The sequence below is a fragment of the Bufo gargarizans genome, chromosome 11 (assembly GCF_014858855.1).
Source record: "Bufo gargarizans isolate SCDJY-AF-19 chromosome 11, ASM1485885v1, whole genome shotgun sequence".
Lineage (NCBI taxonomy): Eukaryota > Metazoa > Chordata > Amphibia > Anura > Bufonidae > Bufo > Bufo gargarizans.
In genome coordinates this window covers 3,128,423-3,145,977 of record NC_058090.1, presented here as the reverse complement: position 1 = coordinate 3,145,977, position 17,555 = coordinate 3,128,423, and the positions used below count along the sequence as shown (strand labels likewise).

At 41.8% G+C, this 17,555-nt stretch overlaps 1 protein-coding gene across 1 annotated transcript in view; it reads left to right on the top strand.

Moving 5' to 3' along the window:
- TMEM178B (transmembrane protein 178B) overlaps window positions 1-17,555 on the top strand; it is a 423,794-nt gene that overhangs the window by 164,682 nt on the left and 241,557 nt on the right. Inside the window, exon 2 of the mRNA XM_044272633.1 lies at window positions 1,003-1,116. Within this exon, the coding sequence (XP_044128568.1) occupies window positions 1,003-1,116 (114 nt within the window). The remainder of the gene's footprint in view (window positions 1-1,002; window positions 1,117-17,555) is intronic.

Sequence of the window (17,555 nt, the reverse complement as noted above, 5' to 3'; positions counted from 1 at the left end):
TCCTAGTCAATAGTAGATGTCATGGTACAGTATTTGCTGCAGTATAAAAAATGTTGAAGAGCCTTTGTTAGATGCTTTGTGTGCAACCTCTTTATTCGGGGTCATATGTTATTACTGTCAGCTATCTCTAATTTCTGTGTCTATATCTGCAAAGACTGACCAAATAATCTCTGTGGGTCTTTATATAGAGAGAGATACATTTGGCAAGGAGGCGCTCATTATTCTGGTCAGCCAGCTTCCAAGACCACTGAAATCGGTGGCCAAAATGATTCAGAATTTTTGCACATATTTCCCACTTGACATTCCAAAATTCTGTCTGTTGTTCTATAGAAACAAACTGCAAGCTGTCAGCACTTGCTGTTGCTAACGAGCCATAGGGACAGTGTGCCTTCCTGTAGGCTCCCTGCTTCTTTATCTACTCAGAGGGACACATGGTCAGTTTATCATAGTGAGTGGCTGACTATGTGATATTTGGATGAAGCTGAGCAAATGATTCAAGAGACAAAGAACCACTTTATTAAGTCCTTGTTGATGTCTTCTGCAGGCCAAGAAGTAGACACATAGAGTGGCAGTTGGTTAAAATAACGGTAATATCGCACCTAAACAGGATATTACAAGTTGTATGTGTGTCTGTAGAGAGCATTCTAATTAATAAAGTCCTGTGATTACAGCAGAATCTGCGCTTAGTTAAGTTGTTTGTAGGAGTGCACCAACATGAGATTAGAAGGTAGAAGTGATGTGTACTCTGAGCTAACTGGCCTGTGAACATAGTGACCATGACCAGTCTGGAGCTCCACTGCATCTCTAAAATGACAATGATTATAACTTTCTATTAGCTAATAAGAAGACACTTTTTAAAAACGGCATTACCAGCAACATGTGGCCAAACCCTTACCATTGTGGACTCTACCTAATCAAGATATCTATGATGAAAAAGAATTGACTCACTTCACAGTAGACAAATACATATAATAAGTCACCTTCTGTTTTTTTTTTCCCTAGGGGACATTGAGCGATGCTCATTCATCAAGTATCACTATTCCTCAGCCACAATTCCCAAGAACCTCACTTATAATATCACCAAGACCATCCGGCAAGACGAGTGGCATGCTCTACGTAAGTACCTGGCACTTAACCCTAGTGTATGCCTAGCTTGTGTAGCTTGTTTTGTAGCTATTGGTGGTGGCAGTGTGGCACTAACTGCTCTTTCTCACTTGGGGTTTAAGAGTGCTGGTGTTAAGAGTTAATTGAAAAGGTGTCTCTTCCTGACTTGGGAGTTAAGAACACCAGTGTTAGATTTGATGGAAAAGGTGGTTCATATTCTATTACTCTTTTTGTCACTTGGTTTTCTAGGGATTGTAAGATAATTTAAGAAGAAACTGGATGAAATTACGCTCAGTGATACCTAAAGTACCATAAAGGCAGGGCACAGCGCTGCTATGTGGCCTGTGGTGGGAGCAGACTCAATACTTAACTGCTTTCTCTGCTTACCCTTAGCAGTCACAAGGGGGAGCTCACTGTATACAGATTTATACAACCACTATGGAGTTTTCTAGTTGAACTAGCTGTATAAATCTATATGCAGTTAATTCCATCTAGTTCCCACGCTACAAATATCCTGTATCCATGGGCTAGGGAATAAGTGCAAGACTCGTCTTTCCAGCATAGCCTTAGGGAGACAGCTGTGACCATGCTCAATCTACTACTTTATTCACTCATCAGGAACAAGACCCTTGTTCTCATGATTAGTGGGGCTAATACCAGCTAGTGTTGAGTGCGAATATTTGAATAGCGAATTTTAATCTTGAATATCGGCACTTCGAGAATTTGCGAATATTTAGAATATAGTGTAATATATTTTTTTCCATCTGAACACATGATTCCTCCCTGCTTCTTGCTTGTGGGCCAATGATGTCATTGGCCCACAAGCAAGAAGCAGGGAGGAATCGTGTGTTCACGTCAGATGGGAAAAAATTACGACTATTCTAAAAAACTAATATATAGCACTATATTGAATATAGTGTTATATATTTGTTTTTTAGAATATTCGTAATTTTTTTCCATCTGAAGTCATGATTCCTCCCTGCTTAAGTTGCTTGTGGGCCAACGACTCATTGTGTTCAGATGGAAAAAATTACGAATATTCAAAAAACTAATAGACCCACGCCTGTATTGAGCGCACAATATTCGCATATTACGCGATCATTACCTTGCCGATTTTCATGTAAAAAAAAGAATGTAGAATATAACGAATATACAAATTCGCAAATATATGACGAATATTCTACAAAATATTTGCGAAATATCATGAATTCGAACATGACCCCTGCCGCTCATCACTAGTACCAGCAATCAGTCCACCACCAATCAGATACTTATCCACAATCCCATGGATAAGGGATAATTTAGTATTGTATCTAAACCCTTCAAAGTGGTTTTCTGAGAATGCAATATTGAAGACCCATACTCAGGCTAGGTCATCAATATCTGATTGGCGAAGATCCTACTCTCAGCACCCCAGCCAATTAGGCCATCGATGTCACGTTCATTGGTCACATGGCCTATTTGCAGTTCAGTCCCATGCAAGTGAATGGGTCTGGGCTGCAACACTAAGCACATCCACTATACAATGTATGGTGCTGTGCTTGGTATGCTTTTAGAAGGCTGCAGCACTCACTATAGTGCCACTGCCCGTACAAACAGCTGACTGGCATGGTGGCGGTAGTCGGACTCACATTGATAAAATACTGATGACCTGTTTTGAGCATAGGCAATCAATATTAAACTCCAGGAAAACCCCTTTAAATGGGTTGTCTGGTTTCCGATTTGGATGACGTATCCTCACGATAGGTCATTAGTATCGGTGGGGGTCCGCCTCCCAGCATTCCTGCCATTAAGAACGCACTGTTCCTGCCAGTGCTGCAATTCCTTCACTGTTTACCTGCTCGCCATAGAGCTGGTGTAATTACAGCGCCTCAGTCATCAGTATTGGAAACTGGACAACCCCTTTAAGGCACATTAAAGCGTCTCTCATGTGTCCTAGCTTTCCTATTGCAGGTGCTAGAGTTTTTTGCTACTGCAATTCTCAAGTGATTAATCCCAGAAGCAATTAATTGTGACATAAATCAGATTCCTGATGATGGAAATTAAGAAAATCTTCTAAGAACTGACTGCCTGAATTTGATGTCTTGGCATAGATTGTCTGCAAGTCTAGTTCTTCTATTGAGCACTATTTAAAGAAGCTCTCTGGAAAAATGTTGATACACTGGTCCAGGTTTCCTAATTCTGAAGATGGCGTAAGCTTAGACCATCTGTGTAGACCTGCACCAGATTTATCACTGGGGCTCAGGCTGGATGGTAAATGTGGTGACACTTTGCTCTGACTCTATACCAACTTGGTTGGCTTACTCTGAGACAGATTTTTACGCCAGAATCATGCCAAAGGCTAGATAGGATTGGTCAAGACTCCTGCTTAGCAACAACAGTTTAACTCTATGCTTTCTGTTGTGTCATTGAGCTTACCTTACATTATATAATGAATCTTAAAGGCACATTATCTTTTCTGCTTCTGTGAACACAATATATAACAGTTATATGACATCTAAACATGAAGTCATTGTAAATAACTCTGCTTTTGTCTTTAATGCGCAAATAGAAGAACTGTATTAAGGTTATTGGCAGGTCTAGCTGTATAAACACACAAGCTATAATAGCAACATAGGACAGGTCTTAGATGGCCAGCTACACAGGGTGGGTATTATACTGTGTGAGGGGGCCATTATATTGTGTGAGTGCCCCTTACACAGTAGAATGAGTAGTGCCTCCCACACACAGTGTAATGATCCACAGTGCCCCAATCAGTATGATTCCCCAATGACCCTCCATACAGTATAATGACTCCCAGTGACCCCCATACAGTATATTAAGGGTCACTAGGGATTATTATATTGTAGGGTGGTTACTATACTTTCTGGGGGGCACTGGAGGTCATTATACTGTGTAGGAGCCACAGGGGGACATGTCACTGTAAAAAGAATGCCACAAAGGGGCCCACTAAGATTTATCGCCCAAGGGCCCACATAAACCTGGAGCCGGCCTTGCAGGAGAGGTGACAGGTCCAATGTAAATCTTCCTAATCATGTTGTAGACCCTTCTGTTTAAAGGGCACCTAACTTACGCTGTGGGTCTTGGGATGCCAAAAAAATAAAGGACCTCTGATAGAGTTAATTTTGCAGTGATGTCATTGCCATTTAGTTTAGATGATTGTAATACATTCAAGAATTCAATTTTCTTAGAGCAATATTTTAATCAGTTTACAACATCACCCTCATCCCCGATACAAGACACATCCAATTTTCTATGGCACTTTCCAGCTTGTTATTGGTGAGTTTCAATTAGATTTCATGGTGGAATCTGTACAGATGCATATGATAGAAGACATACCCATTTCTCACCCGTAGTCAATTCTGCCCCCCCCCCCCCCATTCTCGTCTCATTTTATCTTTACAATTTCCTCTAGTAAATCTGCTTTTAGAATCCACCTGTCTAATGAGAAGATGTTACATTAATAAACATTCTCTTGTCCTATCACCCCTCCCCCATCCCCTGGTCTCTGACTTCCACACACTTAATACGGATTTCAAATCTGGCAACTGAGACGCACTAAACAATGTCCTTTCTCTGCTGTATTCCTCAAGGAGTCTGTGATATTTAATATAATTTAAGGGTTTCTTGTATTTCTTAGTTCAACGGAAGTTTAATTACTGATTTTAATAATAAGGTGTTAAATGGCTCAGACTAAAATAGATCAAAGGGAATTGGAGGAAATAAATCATTTTGGGTTCAAGTTCTTTTATGGATGATAGAGCTCAAATATTGAAAATACCGTACATGCAGCACAGAGAAAATAGAATTTATTTTTTTAACTTTTTAAGGGGACATGTATGTTTTATATTGTTGGCAAAAATTATTGAGGCATAAAAAATGTGTTACTGCCTATCTGAGATGTGACCCTAAAGGGGTTGGTCAAGAATGGTCTGCTGGACCGGCAATGGAAAGATGACTTACATGCTTCCCGATGCCGGCTCTCCGCTCCTTCTCCTGCAGTCCTGCTATGCTCAGCTGGACTCCATTAATGTGAGCATCTGCTTTGACATTGCCGCTGCCAATCACTGATGCGGCAGTGTCCGGCTCCCCTTACGTCATGACAATTGGTCATAGAACAGTCAGTGATTGGCTGCGGTGATATCAAATTGGATGTTGACATTGATGAAGCCCAATGGAGCATCACAGGAGTGCAGGAGAAGGAGCTGGAAGCCGGCACTGGGAAGCAGCTAACTCATCTTCCTTTGGCCAGTCTGGCAGAATGAGGGGGTTTGCCAAACACTCCCCCTTTCTTGCACAACCCCTTTAAATATTATACAAAGTTAGAAAAAAAGTTCTCACTTGCAGTACCCCATTTCAGCAAATTGTCAGCAAAATGCATTTTCTAGTGACATCAAGGCAACATCGCCACCACCATCAACTATAATAATGACAAAACATTGATATTTCGAAATTTGGCGCACATTGTTGTATCTTAAGCCACGCCCCCTTTCTGAGCGAGGTGACATGCATTATTCTTTTTTGTGCGTTAGTTCCATAAATGAGTCTAAAACTTGATGCAACATGCACTAGTGTGATGCGAAGGACTATGCTCACTAACATCTCTCACTCAGCAGATAGGGCCACCAGCATACTTACTCTTCCCGCTGCTCCACGTTGTCTTCTGTTAGAGCCCATCCCTGCCTGTTCCCTGCTGCTCAATCCATTAGTTGAGATGTGCATTCGCCCTGGGTCTTATAGGGCCAGCACATGCATGGCCAATCTTTCCCCATCCAATGGTAGCATTCCCTGGGCTATATAGGGCATATTCCCCTATGACTGAACCATAGTTTTCCAGCTTGTCTAGTCCTGCGAAAGTGCTCTGTTTTGACCTCTCATGCCCACCCATGCCCAACATCTGCATGTTTACTGGATTACATACAGTTGAAACCAAAAGTTTACATACACTATATAAAAAGACACATATGCATAGTTTTCTCAATATCTGACATGAAATCAGACTAAACCTTCCCTGTTTTTGGTCAATTAGGATTACCATAATTATTATTATTTGCCAAATGCCAGAATAATGAGAAAGAATGTTTGAAGACATTTTTATTACTTTCTGCCATGTCAAAAGTTTATATACACTAAGATTACTATGCCCTTAAACAATTCAGGACTGCCCATATGATAACGTCATGGGTTTGGAAGCTTCTGATAGGTTTGTTGGCAACATCTGAGTTAATTAGAGACACACCTGTGGATGTATTTAAATGCACATCCACTGTAACATCATGGGAAAGTCTAAAGAAATCAGCTAAGATATCAGGAAGAGAATTGGGGACTTGCACAAGTCTGGCTCAACCTTGGGTGCAGTTTCTAGATACCTGAAGGTGCCTCGTTCATCTATACAAACAATTTTACGCAAGTACAAACAAGATGGGAATGTCCAGCCATCATACCGCTCAGGAAGGAGACAGGTTCTGTGTCCTAGAGATGAACGTGATTTGGTCCGACATGTGCATATCAACCCAAGAACAAAAGCAAAAGACCTTGTGAAAATGATGGCGGAAGCTGGTAAGATTGTGTCAATATCCACAGTGAAACGAGTGCTGTATCATCATGGGCTGAAAGACCATTCTGCCAGGAAGAAGCCATTACTCCAAAAGAAACATAAAAAAGCCAGATTAATGTTTGTAAATGCACACAGGAACAAAGACCTACATTTCTGGAGACATGTGCTGTGGTCTGACAAAACTAAAATTGAACTTTTTGGTCATAATGACCATTGTTACGTTTGGAGGAAAAGGGAGAAGCTTGGAAGCCTAAGAACACCATCCCAAGTGTGAAGCACGGGGATGGCACCATCATGTTGTGGGTTTGTTCTGCTGCAGGAGGGACTGGTGCACCTCACAAAATAGATGGCATAATGAGGAAAGAAGATTATGTTGAAATACTGAAGCAACATCTCAAGACATCAGCCAGGAAGTGGGTCTTCTAAATGGACAGTGACCCGAAGCATACTGCCAAACTGGTTACATAGTGGATTAAGGATAACAAAGTCATTGTTTTGGAGTGGCCATCACACAGCCCATCACATCACAAAGCCCTGATACATCTGTAATGCATTGTCTGTTAATGTATTACACTAAGCCTGGGGCTGGATCTCCTGGGTACCCGTAGAAGGCAGGTCCCGATGCTGTGCAAGGCATTGGGCAGCCTCTGTCCAGCAGCGGGCTGCCTTCTCACCCATTGGGTCCCCGCCACAGCAGCGATGGGACCCGATTGGCTCCTTCACCCGCAACAAACCCCTTCTATGTCGCGGCATAGAAGGGGTTAATGTGCCGGCATCAGTATTTTCACTGATTCCGGCGCATACAGCAGGGGTCCGGCTAACGGGAACACTCAGTCCCCTGCAGCTGATCGGGCGGGCGCAGCTCCTGCACCCGCCCAATCAGTGGGCCGTAATAGTATGGCGCTGGGTGGGAAGGGGCTAAGGGCAATGGTACCAAATATTAATGATATGTATGTAAGCTTTTGACTTTGCAGAAAGTAATAAAAATTTCTTAAAACATTATCTCTCTTATTATTCTGGCATTTGGCAAATAATAATAATAATAATTATGGTAATCCTAATTGACCAAAACCAGAAAAGGTTTATTCTGATTTCATGTCAGATATTGAGAAAAACATGCATATGTGTCTTTTTATATGGTGTAAGTAAACTTCTGGTTTCAACTGTAGTTACTTATAGTTACAAAGTTAATACGGTTGAAAAAAGACATCCATTAAGTTCAACCAAGGAATAGGTGGGGATGCGAATCCCAGAAGCAAGTGAGACGCTACACGTTTTTATAAGCATTAATGTCCTTTACTTTTAAAGAGGACTTATCACCTCTCTTGACATTCCTGTTTTAATAGGTTCAGGCATTCCCCATGTACTAACAGTTCTGGAGCATCTATTCTTATAGCTCTGTGTTATGCCAGTCCTTTATTATTTCTACTAGATGTTATAAATGAATTGATATTAGCCTTCAGTAAGGGAACAGGGGGAGGTAACCAGTTTGGGGTGTGTACCTGCACAGTCTGACAATGGCAGCACTGATTGGATAGAGTTATTCTGTGCAGGTACAACCCCCCCCGTCCCCCCCCCCCGTCCCCCCCCCCGTCCCCCCCTCCCCAACTGGTAGAGTCATAAGAATAGATGCTCCAGAACTGTTATTACATGGGGAATGCATGAAGTTATTAAAACAGCAATGTCAGGATCAGAGACAGGTCCTCTTTAAGAATTCATCTAAGCCCTTTTCAAAACTGTCCACTGTTCCTGCTGTGACCACGTCCTGAGGAAGTCTATTCCACAGATTCACGGTTCTTACAGTAAAAAAGTTTTGATGCTTCTGGAGACTGAACTTTTTCCTCTCTGGTCGAGGGCATTTTACATGGAACAGTTTTTCGCCATATTTTTTGTATGGCCCATTTATACTTGTATAGGTTAATCATGTCCCCCCCTTAGACATCTCTTCTCAAGACTAAATAGATTTACAGTAATTCTTTTCATCTTTCTTAATAACTAACACCCTCCAGACCCCTTATACGTTTAGTCGCTCTCCCCTGTACTTTTTCCAGCAGCAGTGCGTCCTTTCTATGTACTAGTGCCCAGAACTGGACTGAATATTCGAGATGAGGCCATGCCTCGTTTAATGCATGACAATATCCTGGTGGCCTTAGAAGCAGCTAATTGACATTGTATGCTGTAATTTAATCTACCATCCACAAGGACACCAAATCCTTCTCTATAAGTGACTCTCCCAGTGCTACATCACCTAGGACATATGAAGCACAGAGATTATTACTACCAAGATGCATAACTTTACATTTATCCACATTGAACCTCATTTGCCAAGTTGATGCCCAATCACTCAGATTGTTCAAGTCAGCTTGTAGTTTGTGGACATCTTCCATAGACCGTACAGTTCTACACAGCTTTGTGTCATCTGCAAAAATAGCAGCACTGAACCTTGGGGTACACCACTTATAACCCAGGACCATTCTGAATAGGAATCATTGACCACAACTCTCTGGACACGGTCCTTCAACCAGTTTTCAATCCAATTACAAACTATACTTTCCAAGCGTATAGTCCTTACTTTACCGATTATCTCTGTGCTTCCTGTCCTAGACCTTGCCTGATCTCTGTGCTGCATGCCCTGATTTGCCCACCATACTGCATGAATTAACCCCATCCTGACCTTGGCTTGTCCACCAACCATGCTCTTGCCTATCCCCTTGGTGCAGTGCACCCATGTCTCTTGACTCACTTGGGTCAGCAGTTTTACTTATAGGAAGATAGCACACAAAAAAAAAATAATGTATTCACATATAAAGGGTTGAAGGGCTATCTGCCTACTAAATGTAGTATTAGGCTAGGTCTACACGACAACATTTGTTGCGCGATATTTTGTTGCACTAATGTCGCGCGACAATTTTTATAATGGCAGTCTATGGTGTCGCACTGCAACATGCAACATGCTGCGACTGCGACGCAACAGTCGCAGAAAATCCATTCGAGATGGATTTTTCTGCGACTGTTGCGTCGCAGTCGCAGCATGTCGCATGTTGCAGTGCGACACCATAGACTGCCATTATAAAAATTGTTGCGCGACATTAGTGCAACAAAATGTCGCGCGACAAATGTCATCGTGTAGACGTAGCCTAGCACTTTGTATAGAGGATAGGGATTACTTGCACGTAAAGAGCCCTCAGTTTGCTTGACTGCCAACACCTGCACAACTCACTACCCTGAGATTAGTGGATACATCCATTCATCCACCTTGCTCACTTTAATCAGCGGCAATGTGGCACACCATCAAGCATTCAGATGGTAGAGGAGGATTGTGCATACAGGCACACCTATAGAACTCGCACCTACTGATGCCCTATGTTAAATAAGCAGCTTAGTGCCATCTGCAGCAAACTCCAGATTCCCGTAGGATGGTGAAAACATGAGAACCAGGACTAGGCATCCACCTTGACAACATGCTGAGTAACCCCAAGCCCAATCCATTCAGCAGGCACAGTGGGTCCACACCTACTGCATGATAACCAAAAATGTGCCAAAAACTAGGTGCAATCAGATTAGAAAATGTGGCCCAGTGTAATTATAGTATGTACGGTATATACTATCGAAAGTATATTTGCACTATAAATCATACAAGTAATCTGTCTGTCTCATAATAATCTAAGATAGATAGATAGATATGGGATAGATAGATAGATACATATGGGATAGATATTAGATAGATAGATAGATAGATAGATAGATAGATAGATAGATAGATAATAGATAGATATGGGATAGATAGATAATAGATAGATATGAGATAGATATGGGATAGATAGATATGGGATAGATAGATAGATAGATATAGATAGATAGCTAGATCTAGCTCAAGAGCTAGCTCCTCTCTAGATCTGGGCTCTTCTCGCTCGCTCTAGCTCGCTCGCTCGCTCTGGGCTCGCTCGCTTCTCGCGCTCTGGGCTCGATCCTCGCTCGCTCGCTAGCTCTCGCTCGCTCGCTCTGGCTCGCTCTCCTCTGGGCTCGCTCTGGGCTCGCTCTCGCTCGCTCTCGCTCTCGCTGTCGCTCGCTCTCTCCTCTCGCTCGCTCGCTGGCTCGCTCGCTCTGGCTCGCTCGCTCGCTCGCTCGCTCCTCGCTCGCTCTGGGCTCTCTCGCTGCTCGCTCGCTCGCTCGCTTCGCTGCTCGCTCGCTCTGGGCTCGCTCGCTCTCGCTCGCTCGCTCTGCTCGCTCGCTCGCTCGCTCTGGGCTCGCTCGCTCCCTCTGGGCTCGCTCGCTCGCTCGCTAGATAGATAGATAGATAATAGATAGATATGGATAGATAGATAGATAGATAAGGGATAGCTATGAGATAGATAGATATGGGATAGATAGATAGATAGATAGATACATATGGGATAGATATGGGATATATATAGAAAGATAGATAGATAGATAGACATGGGATGGATAGATGAAAGATAGATACGGTAGGTAGATATATATATATATATATATATATATATATATATATAGATAGACAGACATGGGATGGATAGATGAAAGATAGATAGATAGATCGATAGATACATATGGGATAGATATGGGATATATATATAGATAGATAGATAGATAGATAGATAGATAGATAGATAGATAGATAGACAGACATTGGATGGATAGATGAAAGATAGATAGATAGATACTTACATAGGAAGAAAAATTGCAGCACTCAAGGTGGTAAAAAGTGAAAAATACCGTAAATTCATTCACCCATTTGAAATGAAACCTTTTAGTCCCCTCACAGGACATTTGTCAAGCCTGGGAAAGGTCCTGTGATACGCCTGAAATGTAAAGATAACTTTACATAGAGAAAACCAGAAATGCGAAAAGTCTGCACTAATGTAATGAGGACCGAGCACCCATGGTTCTCCCTGCGCTGGATCCAATCAAAACAGTTGTTTGTCTTCAGCTCATGTCTAGTGCGAGAATCTTCAAAGGTGAATTCTGCAGAGCCGAACTGCCTCTGCCATGCACAGGATATTAATAGCCCCCCTGATCTCGCAGCCTGCACCATTGATCCTTAAAATTTGAAAAACTATTCCGCTGAAGGAGCAGGGGATGATTGACAGGCGGGTGCTGAGACAGACACACAGCACAATTCAGAATGGGAGCCGTAGAGTCTTTAGGAAGCTTTTTACTTCTGCAAAGTGAATTCCTGTCTAGACATTTGTTTACCTCTTTGCGCATGTGATTTGCTCGGTCTTTTGGGGTTTCTCATGTTATGATCTTCTTTGCCTGAGGTGGTAACCTAGAAGGAGAATAACCGTGTAACTCTTCACACTGAATGCAAGCACCTGGTATGGAAATAAAATGTCAAGCCGAGGGCACTGCCATTTCCATTATTTAAGGTTGCGTGATAGTATAAGCCATATTTCATTTTATCACAAAGAAATCATGTAGATTTTTTTTCCCCCCAACTCCGTTATGCAGTATGTTACCCAACTAGTATAGTAAAACTTATATAGAAACACCTGGTAGCGACCTTAGGGTCCATTCACACGTCCGTAAGTGTTTTGCGGATCCACGGATCCGCAAAACACGGACACCAGAAATGTGCGTTCCGCATTTTGCGGACCGCACATCACCGGCACCTAATAGAAAATGCTTATTCTTGTCCGCAATTGCGGACAAGAATAGGACATGTTCTATTTTTTTCGGGATCGGAACTGCGGACCCGGAAGTGAATGGGTCCAAAATTCCGTTCCGCAAAATGCGGAACGGAATTGTGGACGTGTGAATGGAGCCTTAGTGGTTCAGCTGCAATGAAGTCCAGAACCCTTTACAGAGGTAAAGGGTGAAAACCAGGAGTGCCACTTAGATAAAGCCCTTAGGAGTAGCCTTAAGGGAAATCCGTTCAAGCAACACAGCGGATCCACATCTTCTTTGTAACATTGTTTCAGCATTAAAGGGAACCTGTCACCGCGATTTTGGGTATAGAGCTGAGGACATGGGTTGCTAGATGACCACTAGCACATCCGCAATATTCAGTCCCCATAGCTCTGTGTGCTTTTATTGTGTAAAAAAAACTGATTTGATACATATGCAAATTAACCTGAGAGGAGTCCTGTACGTGAGATGAGTCAGGGACAGGACTCATCTCAGGTTAATTTGCATATGTATCAAATCGTTTTTTTTACACAATAAAAGCACACAGAGCTATGGGGACTGGATATTGCGGATGTCCTAGCGGTCATCTAGCAACCCATGTCCTCAGCTCTATACCCAAAATCGCGGTGACAGGTTCCCTTTAAACTTAAATTTTCCAATTTTTTTTATGCTGGAACATTTTATATTCATTACTTTCTTTTTAACATTAAAATGAATGCAAGCCCAAACAAAAACTATAGTACCTACTGCATATTGTAGATTATATTCTATAGAAGTAAATGGGCAATTTTTTTTCTTTCCACTACAAAAACAGAGACTATTGTATAAACAAAACAAAAACTGTACCCATAAATGAATAAAAGAGACAAATGTGATGAGAAAGGTATCCAGATATCAAAATTATTTTTAGGAGTAGGCAACACCTCCTGTACATTCCAGTATTGGGTCATAAACTCGTCCATGTCCCCTGCCCAAAACCAGGTCAGGAGATTGTAGCCATAAAATCAGTAAGATGGAACCACTTCACAGAGACCCCTATCATAAAGCCGGAAGATAGCGTGAGGGTCGTACACAAGCCTCACACAGACTAGAACTCTTAGATGGGTCAGGGAAAAACTAGTGTCCTTTCCAGCTGAGGTCTCACATGAAACCCCTATCTTGCGATATACTTAAAAGAAATACGTGGCCTAATCCATATTTGGGCCACGTGCTTCCTCCTGAGAACTCAGGCCATGTATATGCTTCCACGGTATCAAAATCAAATAGATCCCAGCTCAGTAACAGGGAGCAATTAGATAACGCCAGCTATCCTGCCATTACCTCCGCCATGTTTAGTACATGTGGATGGAGTGGATGGAGGTGATATGAAGTTGCTAAGGAAGGATGGAGAAAAGCAAACGGTCATTTCTTTGGGGATCACTAGTTTGATGGACTGACCGATATTTCTGCTTCCCAAGGCAACCGGATTTTTCCGTCGCGTAACGCAAAGTTCTGTTTTTATCCCTTTTATGTTGCAAACAGCTATTTTGTATATGTCTGTATATTTTATGTTGTATTTTCTATGATAACCCCATTGTTTCTACACATTGTCCTTTTATTTATATTAACACTTCACTTTTATAAGAGCCTTCTTGTGTTCTAACAATTCCATGACCTTAGAAGAAGTGTTGCCTAGATTGACTTATTAACCCTGTGAATGCTAGCAGCTGTAGAGGGTACTTAGGTGTTATTTTATGCAAAGGTGTCTCGTCAGCCTGACGAGTGGTGGCAGCTAAGATTCATTGGTTTCAGATGACGGAGTGCTGACAGAGGGAGGTCCAGCGTGACCCTGCAGGCTCCCCTCCTAAATCTAAGTCCATGATCCTGAAAGCAAATATAAGAAACTTTGTGATTTATCTCATCAAAGAAAGATGCTTCCTTCGCCTATCAGACTCCTCCTCTTCTTCCCTCTCTTCATTAACTCTTAATTCACCATTCAAATCTATCTTCAGTGAAGAGGGATTACCTGCTCACTGAAGAATCATATTACATATAACTCTGTGCAGAGGAGAGGTGGAGAAGGAGGGGAAAAAAAGGAAGGGCTACTGGAGACAGGCAGAGAGACTGACAGAGACTGCTCCTGACTAGGTGTTTTACTGTCTTATCTCACTGCTGGATTCACATCTAAATTGCTCAGTACTGATGTATAATATTCTACATTGGCTTCTGAGGGTGTGCTACAGACAGTTACAAGAGCAGGATCTCCTTTTTCTCCATGTGTAGTCTATGGGCAGACATGAAACCAGCTACTCTCCTCCCACTAGCTGAGAAACAAAAGTTATCATACAGACAGATTCCAAAGGGAAAAACTGCTAAAATACCGCCAGGTACAAGTCATATAATGGTTAGGAATAATGTACACCTGTACACATGTACAACATATTAAAAAAAAAAGTTGAAACAAGCTACACTTCAGACACAGACTGATTTGAAAAAACTACATGACCTATTGCATTTATATATTTTATTTTGGATTTTTTTTCTGTAGTGTTCCATTTTACCATATAATACCATAGATAATTTATCCACTTCTCCTTATATCAGAGTGTGGAGTGCATAACCAATACAAAAATATTATTTTTACGCCATTACAAATGACATTATTTTACTTCAAAGGAAACTTATCATGAAGAGTTAGGCCTTCAAACCACCACCAACCCATTATTCAGGATGCTGACAGCTTCACAATAATGTTCTTCTATATTCTGGTATTTTTGCTATAACACAAAAAGATAATGGGTAGATTTATCAAACTGGTATAAAGGAAAACTGGCTTAGTTGCCTATAGCAATCAGTCAGATTCCACTTCATTTTCCAAAGGAGCTGTGAAAAATGAAAGGTGGAATCTGATTGAGTGCTATGGCCAACTAAGCCAGTTTTCCTTTACACAAGATTCGATAAATTGTCCCCAATTTGTTTTTAAATGCCTGAAAGGAGTCACAGAGGAGGAGCCTCTCTCCTGAAAAGTCATCCATCCGGCTCTTGTGCAGTGACGGAAGGTGTACTGGCCTCAGCTTCACCTGCTTATGGATGCCACCGGAAGTGGCTTGTGATATGTACCTTGTCTATTGAATGTCAGTCAAGCCTGGAGCTGGACCGGCCAGTGTGACACTGAAGAGAGCGGCTCCATCCCCATGATATTTTATAGGCATTTTTTGTGTTATGGTGCCCTTTAATATTATCACTAATGTTTGTCCGTATTACTCCCCTCAGCCATAGAACGAGTTAATGTCTTTTTATGTATTGGCAACCAGACCTCGTGAAATGTTTATGTACTGAATCCTCCAGGTGTCTGCGTCCAGGATCCCACGCATTTATCTGCAGACGTTTTATTATTTTATGGAGAGGATAGAAGAACAAGGGAGGAGTAAAATTGACTTAAAAGAATATTTGCTTCACTTTGTTTAGTGTTTGCAGCTTCCGCATATAATAAAATGTGTTATTTGTTATTGTCAGTAAAATGAGGATTGCTGTAAGGCTTTATACAGACTGGGTATAAGTGACCCAGCTATCCTATGGGCCACCGCGTACATCAGATTCATAGGCCTCCATTTCCTGGACAGAGGTCAAAAGAGTCTTATTTTGGCCTCCATTTGGCCAAAATACATGAGGATTTCCTTTTGTTGTGCTATTCCATACAGAGGCAGCCACTAAAAACATCCTGCACAGCATTTTTTTTTTTTTTTTACATGGGCACCCATAGGATGGCACTAAGTGGCATCTATTAAATGTGCACATCAGAGGTTTTCCTCCGCAGGACTCAATTTGAAAGTAGTAGTCACATAGATACCTCAAAATATGAGGGTACATAGCCAAATAAATTTGAGGGCCCTCTGGTTATACTTTCATAAGGTCATCCAGTGGCATAACCAGGGTTCTTAGAAGTGATATGGTTGATTCAAGAGGGGGTATTATGTTTTGCCAGAACAATTTTTACCACAGGCCCATCACATCCACAAAGCCTCTTATGCAAGTCACCAGGTCCCCATGCCAGTATACCCTCACAACAGTCATTGTGCCTCCATCATAGCCAAGATCCCACCATAACATCTACAATGGCCCTTCATGAGACCAGCAAATGCACACCTCTCGCCCTGGGATGCACAACCTCTTGCCTGACGTTTTGTGCTCTTCTCCTCCTGCCAAATGCAGTCACTGCTCCAATGTCAGTGACTTACACCTCAGGCCCAGTTTGTAGATGCTCCCCTCCCCCCATTTCCAACTTTTTTTTTATTCAAGTGCTAACAAACCAGAGAAATAGTCTAGACAGCTGCAATAAGACCCATGAAAAAGTGGTGACCAGCACTACACCAGAGGGTCACAAACAGATGGCCAGTCGTGAACCAATGTCTATAAGGGCCTACATTTTAATTGAGTGAAGACTATAGTTACACCTACATGTTCCATTTGTGATATACTGCCAGCATACTCCATGGCGATATTCAAAAACTTTCAACTATCCTATCAGTCCTTGTTCCCAGTAGGACTCCTAATCAATGTATCTATCTTAGACAAACATTGGGACCAGTTCCCAAAAGCAAAGGGTTAACCACTGTGTTTTTGGAGTGAAAAAAAAAACCCCGAGAACAGGGAAGAAACCAATCCAGACCAAATCCACTTTTTTGGGTTTTAATAAAACTTTATAAAAAAAAAAACTACAAATTCAACCTAGACAGTCCATGTTGGCGCGTTTTTTTTATTTTTTATAGTGATCCACAGTATATAATATCATCTGTTCTTCTCTAGACCAAGATGACCTTTGTTTTTATATCTCTGGTTTTTATTTTTTTCAATACTGCCTTAAAGCAAAATGTGTCAGTAATTCCTCATGTCAGTAATTCACACTGCTTGCTAGCCACTAAGTGATTTTAAAATTACAGCCTGGTTCCTCCACATTTATTTAGTTAGTGAGAGATTTATACCACAGGCTACGTGGTTATTACGGGGAAAAAAATGTGTCTTTATTTGTTCCTAAGCCTTTAATCCATTTACTGGGATGACTGTAACCATCTCTTTTATCCCGACCGAAATTATAATTAAAAAAGCTTTTGATAATTTCCCAGAGCCCCTGACTGAGGTCCCTCTTGGTAGAGGGATGGGATGGACAAGGGAACCTCAGATAAAGTGTTCACGTTTGTAAGTAAAGAGATAAGGGAAGGAATCCCAGGGGGATGAAGAAAGCAGGATATAGAAAGTTCTATCCTTCTGT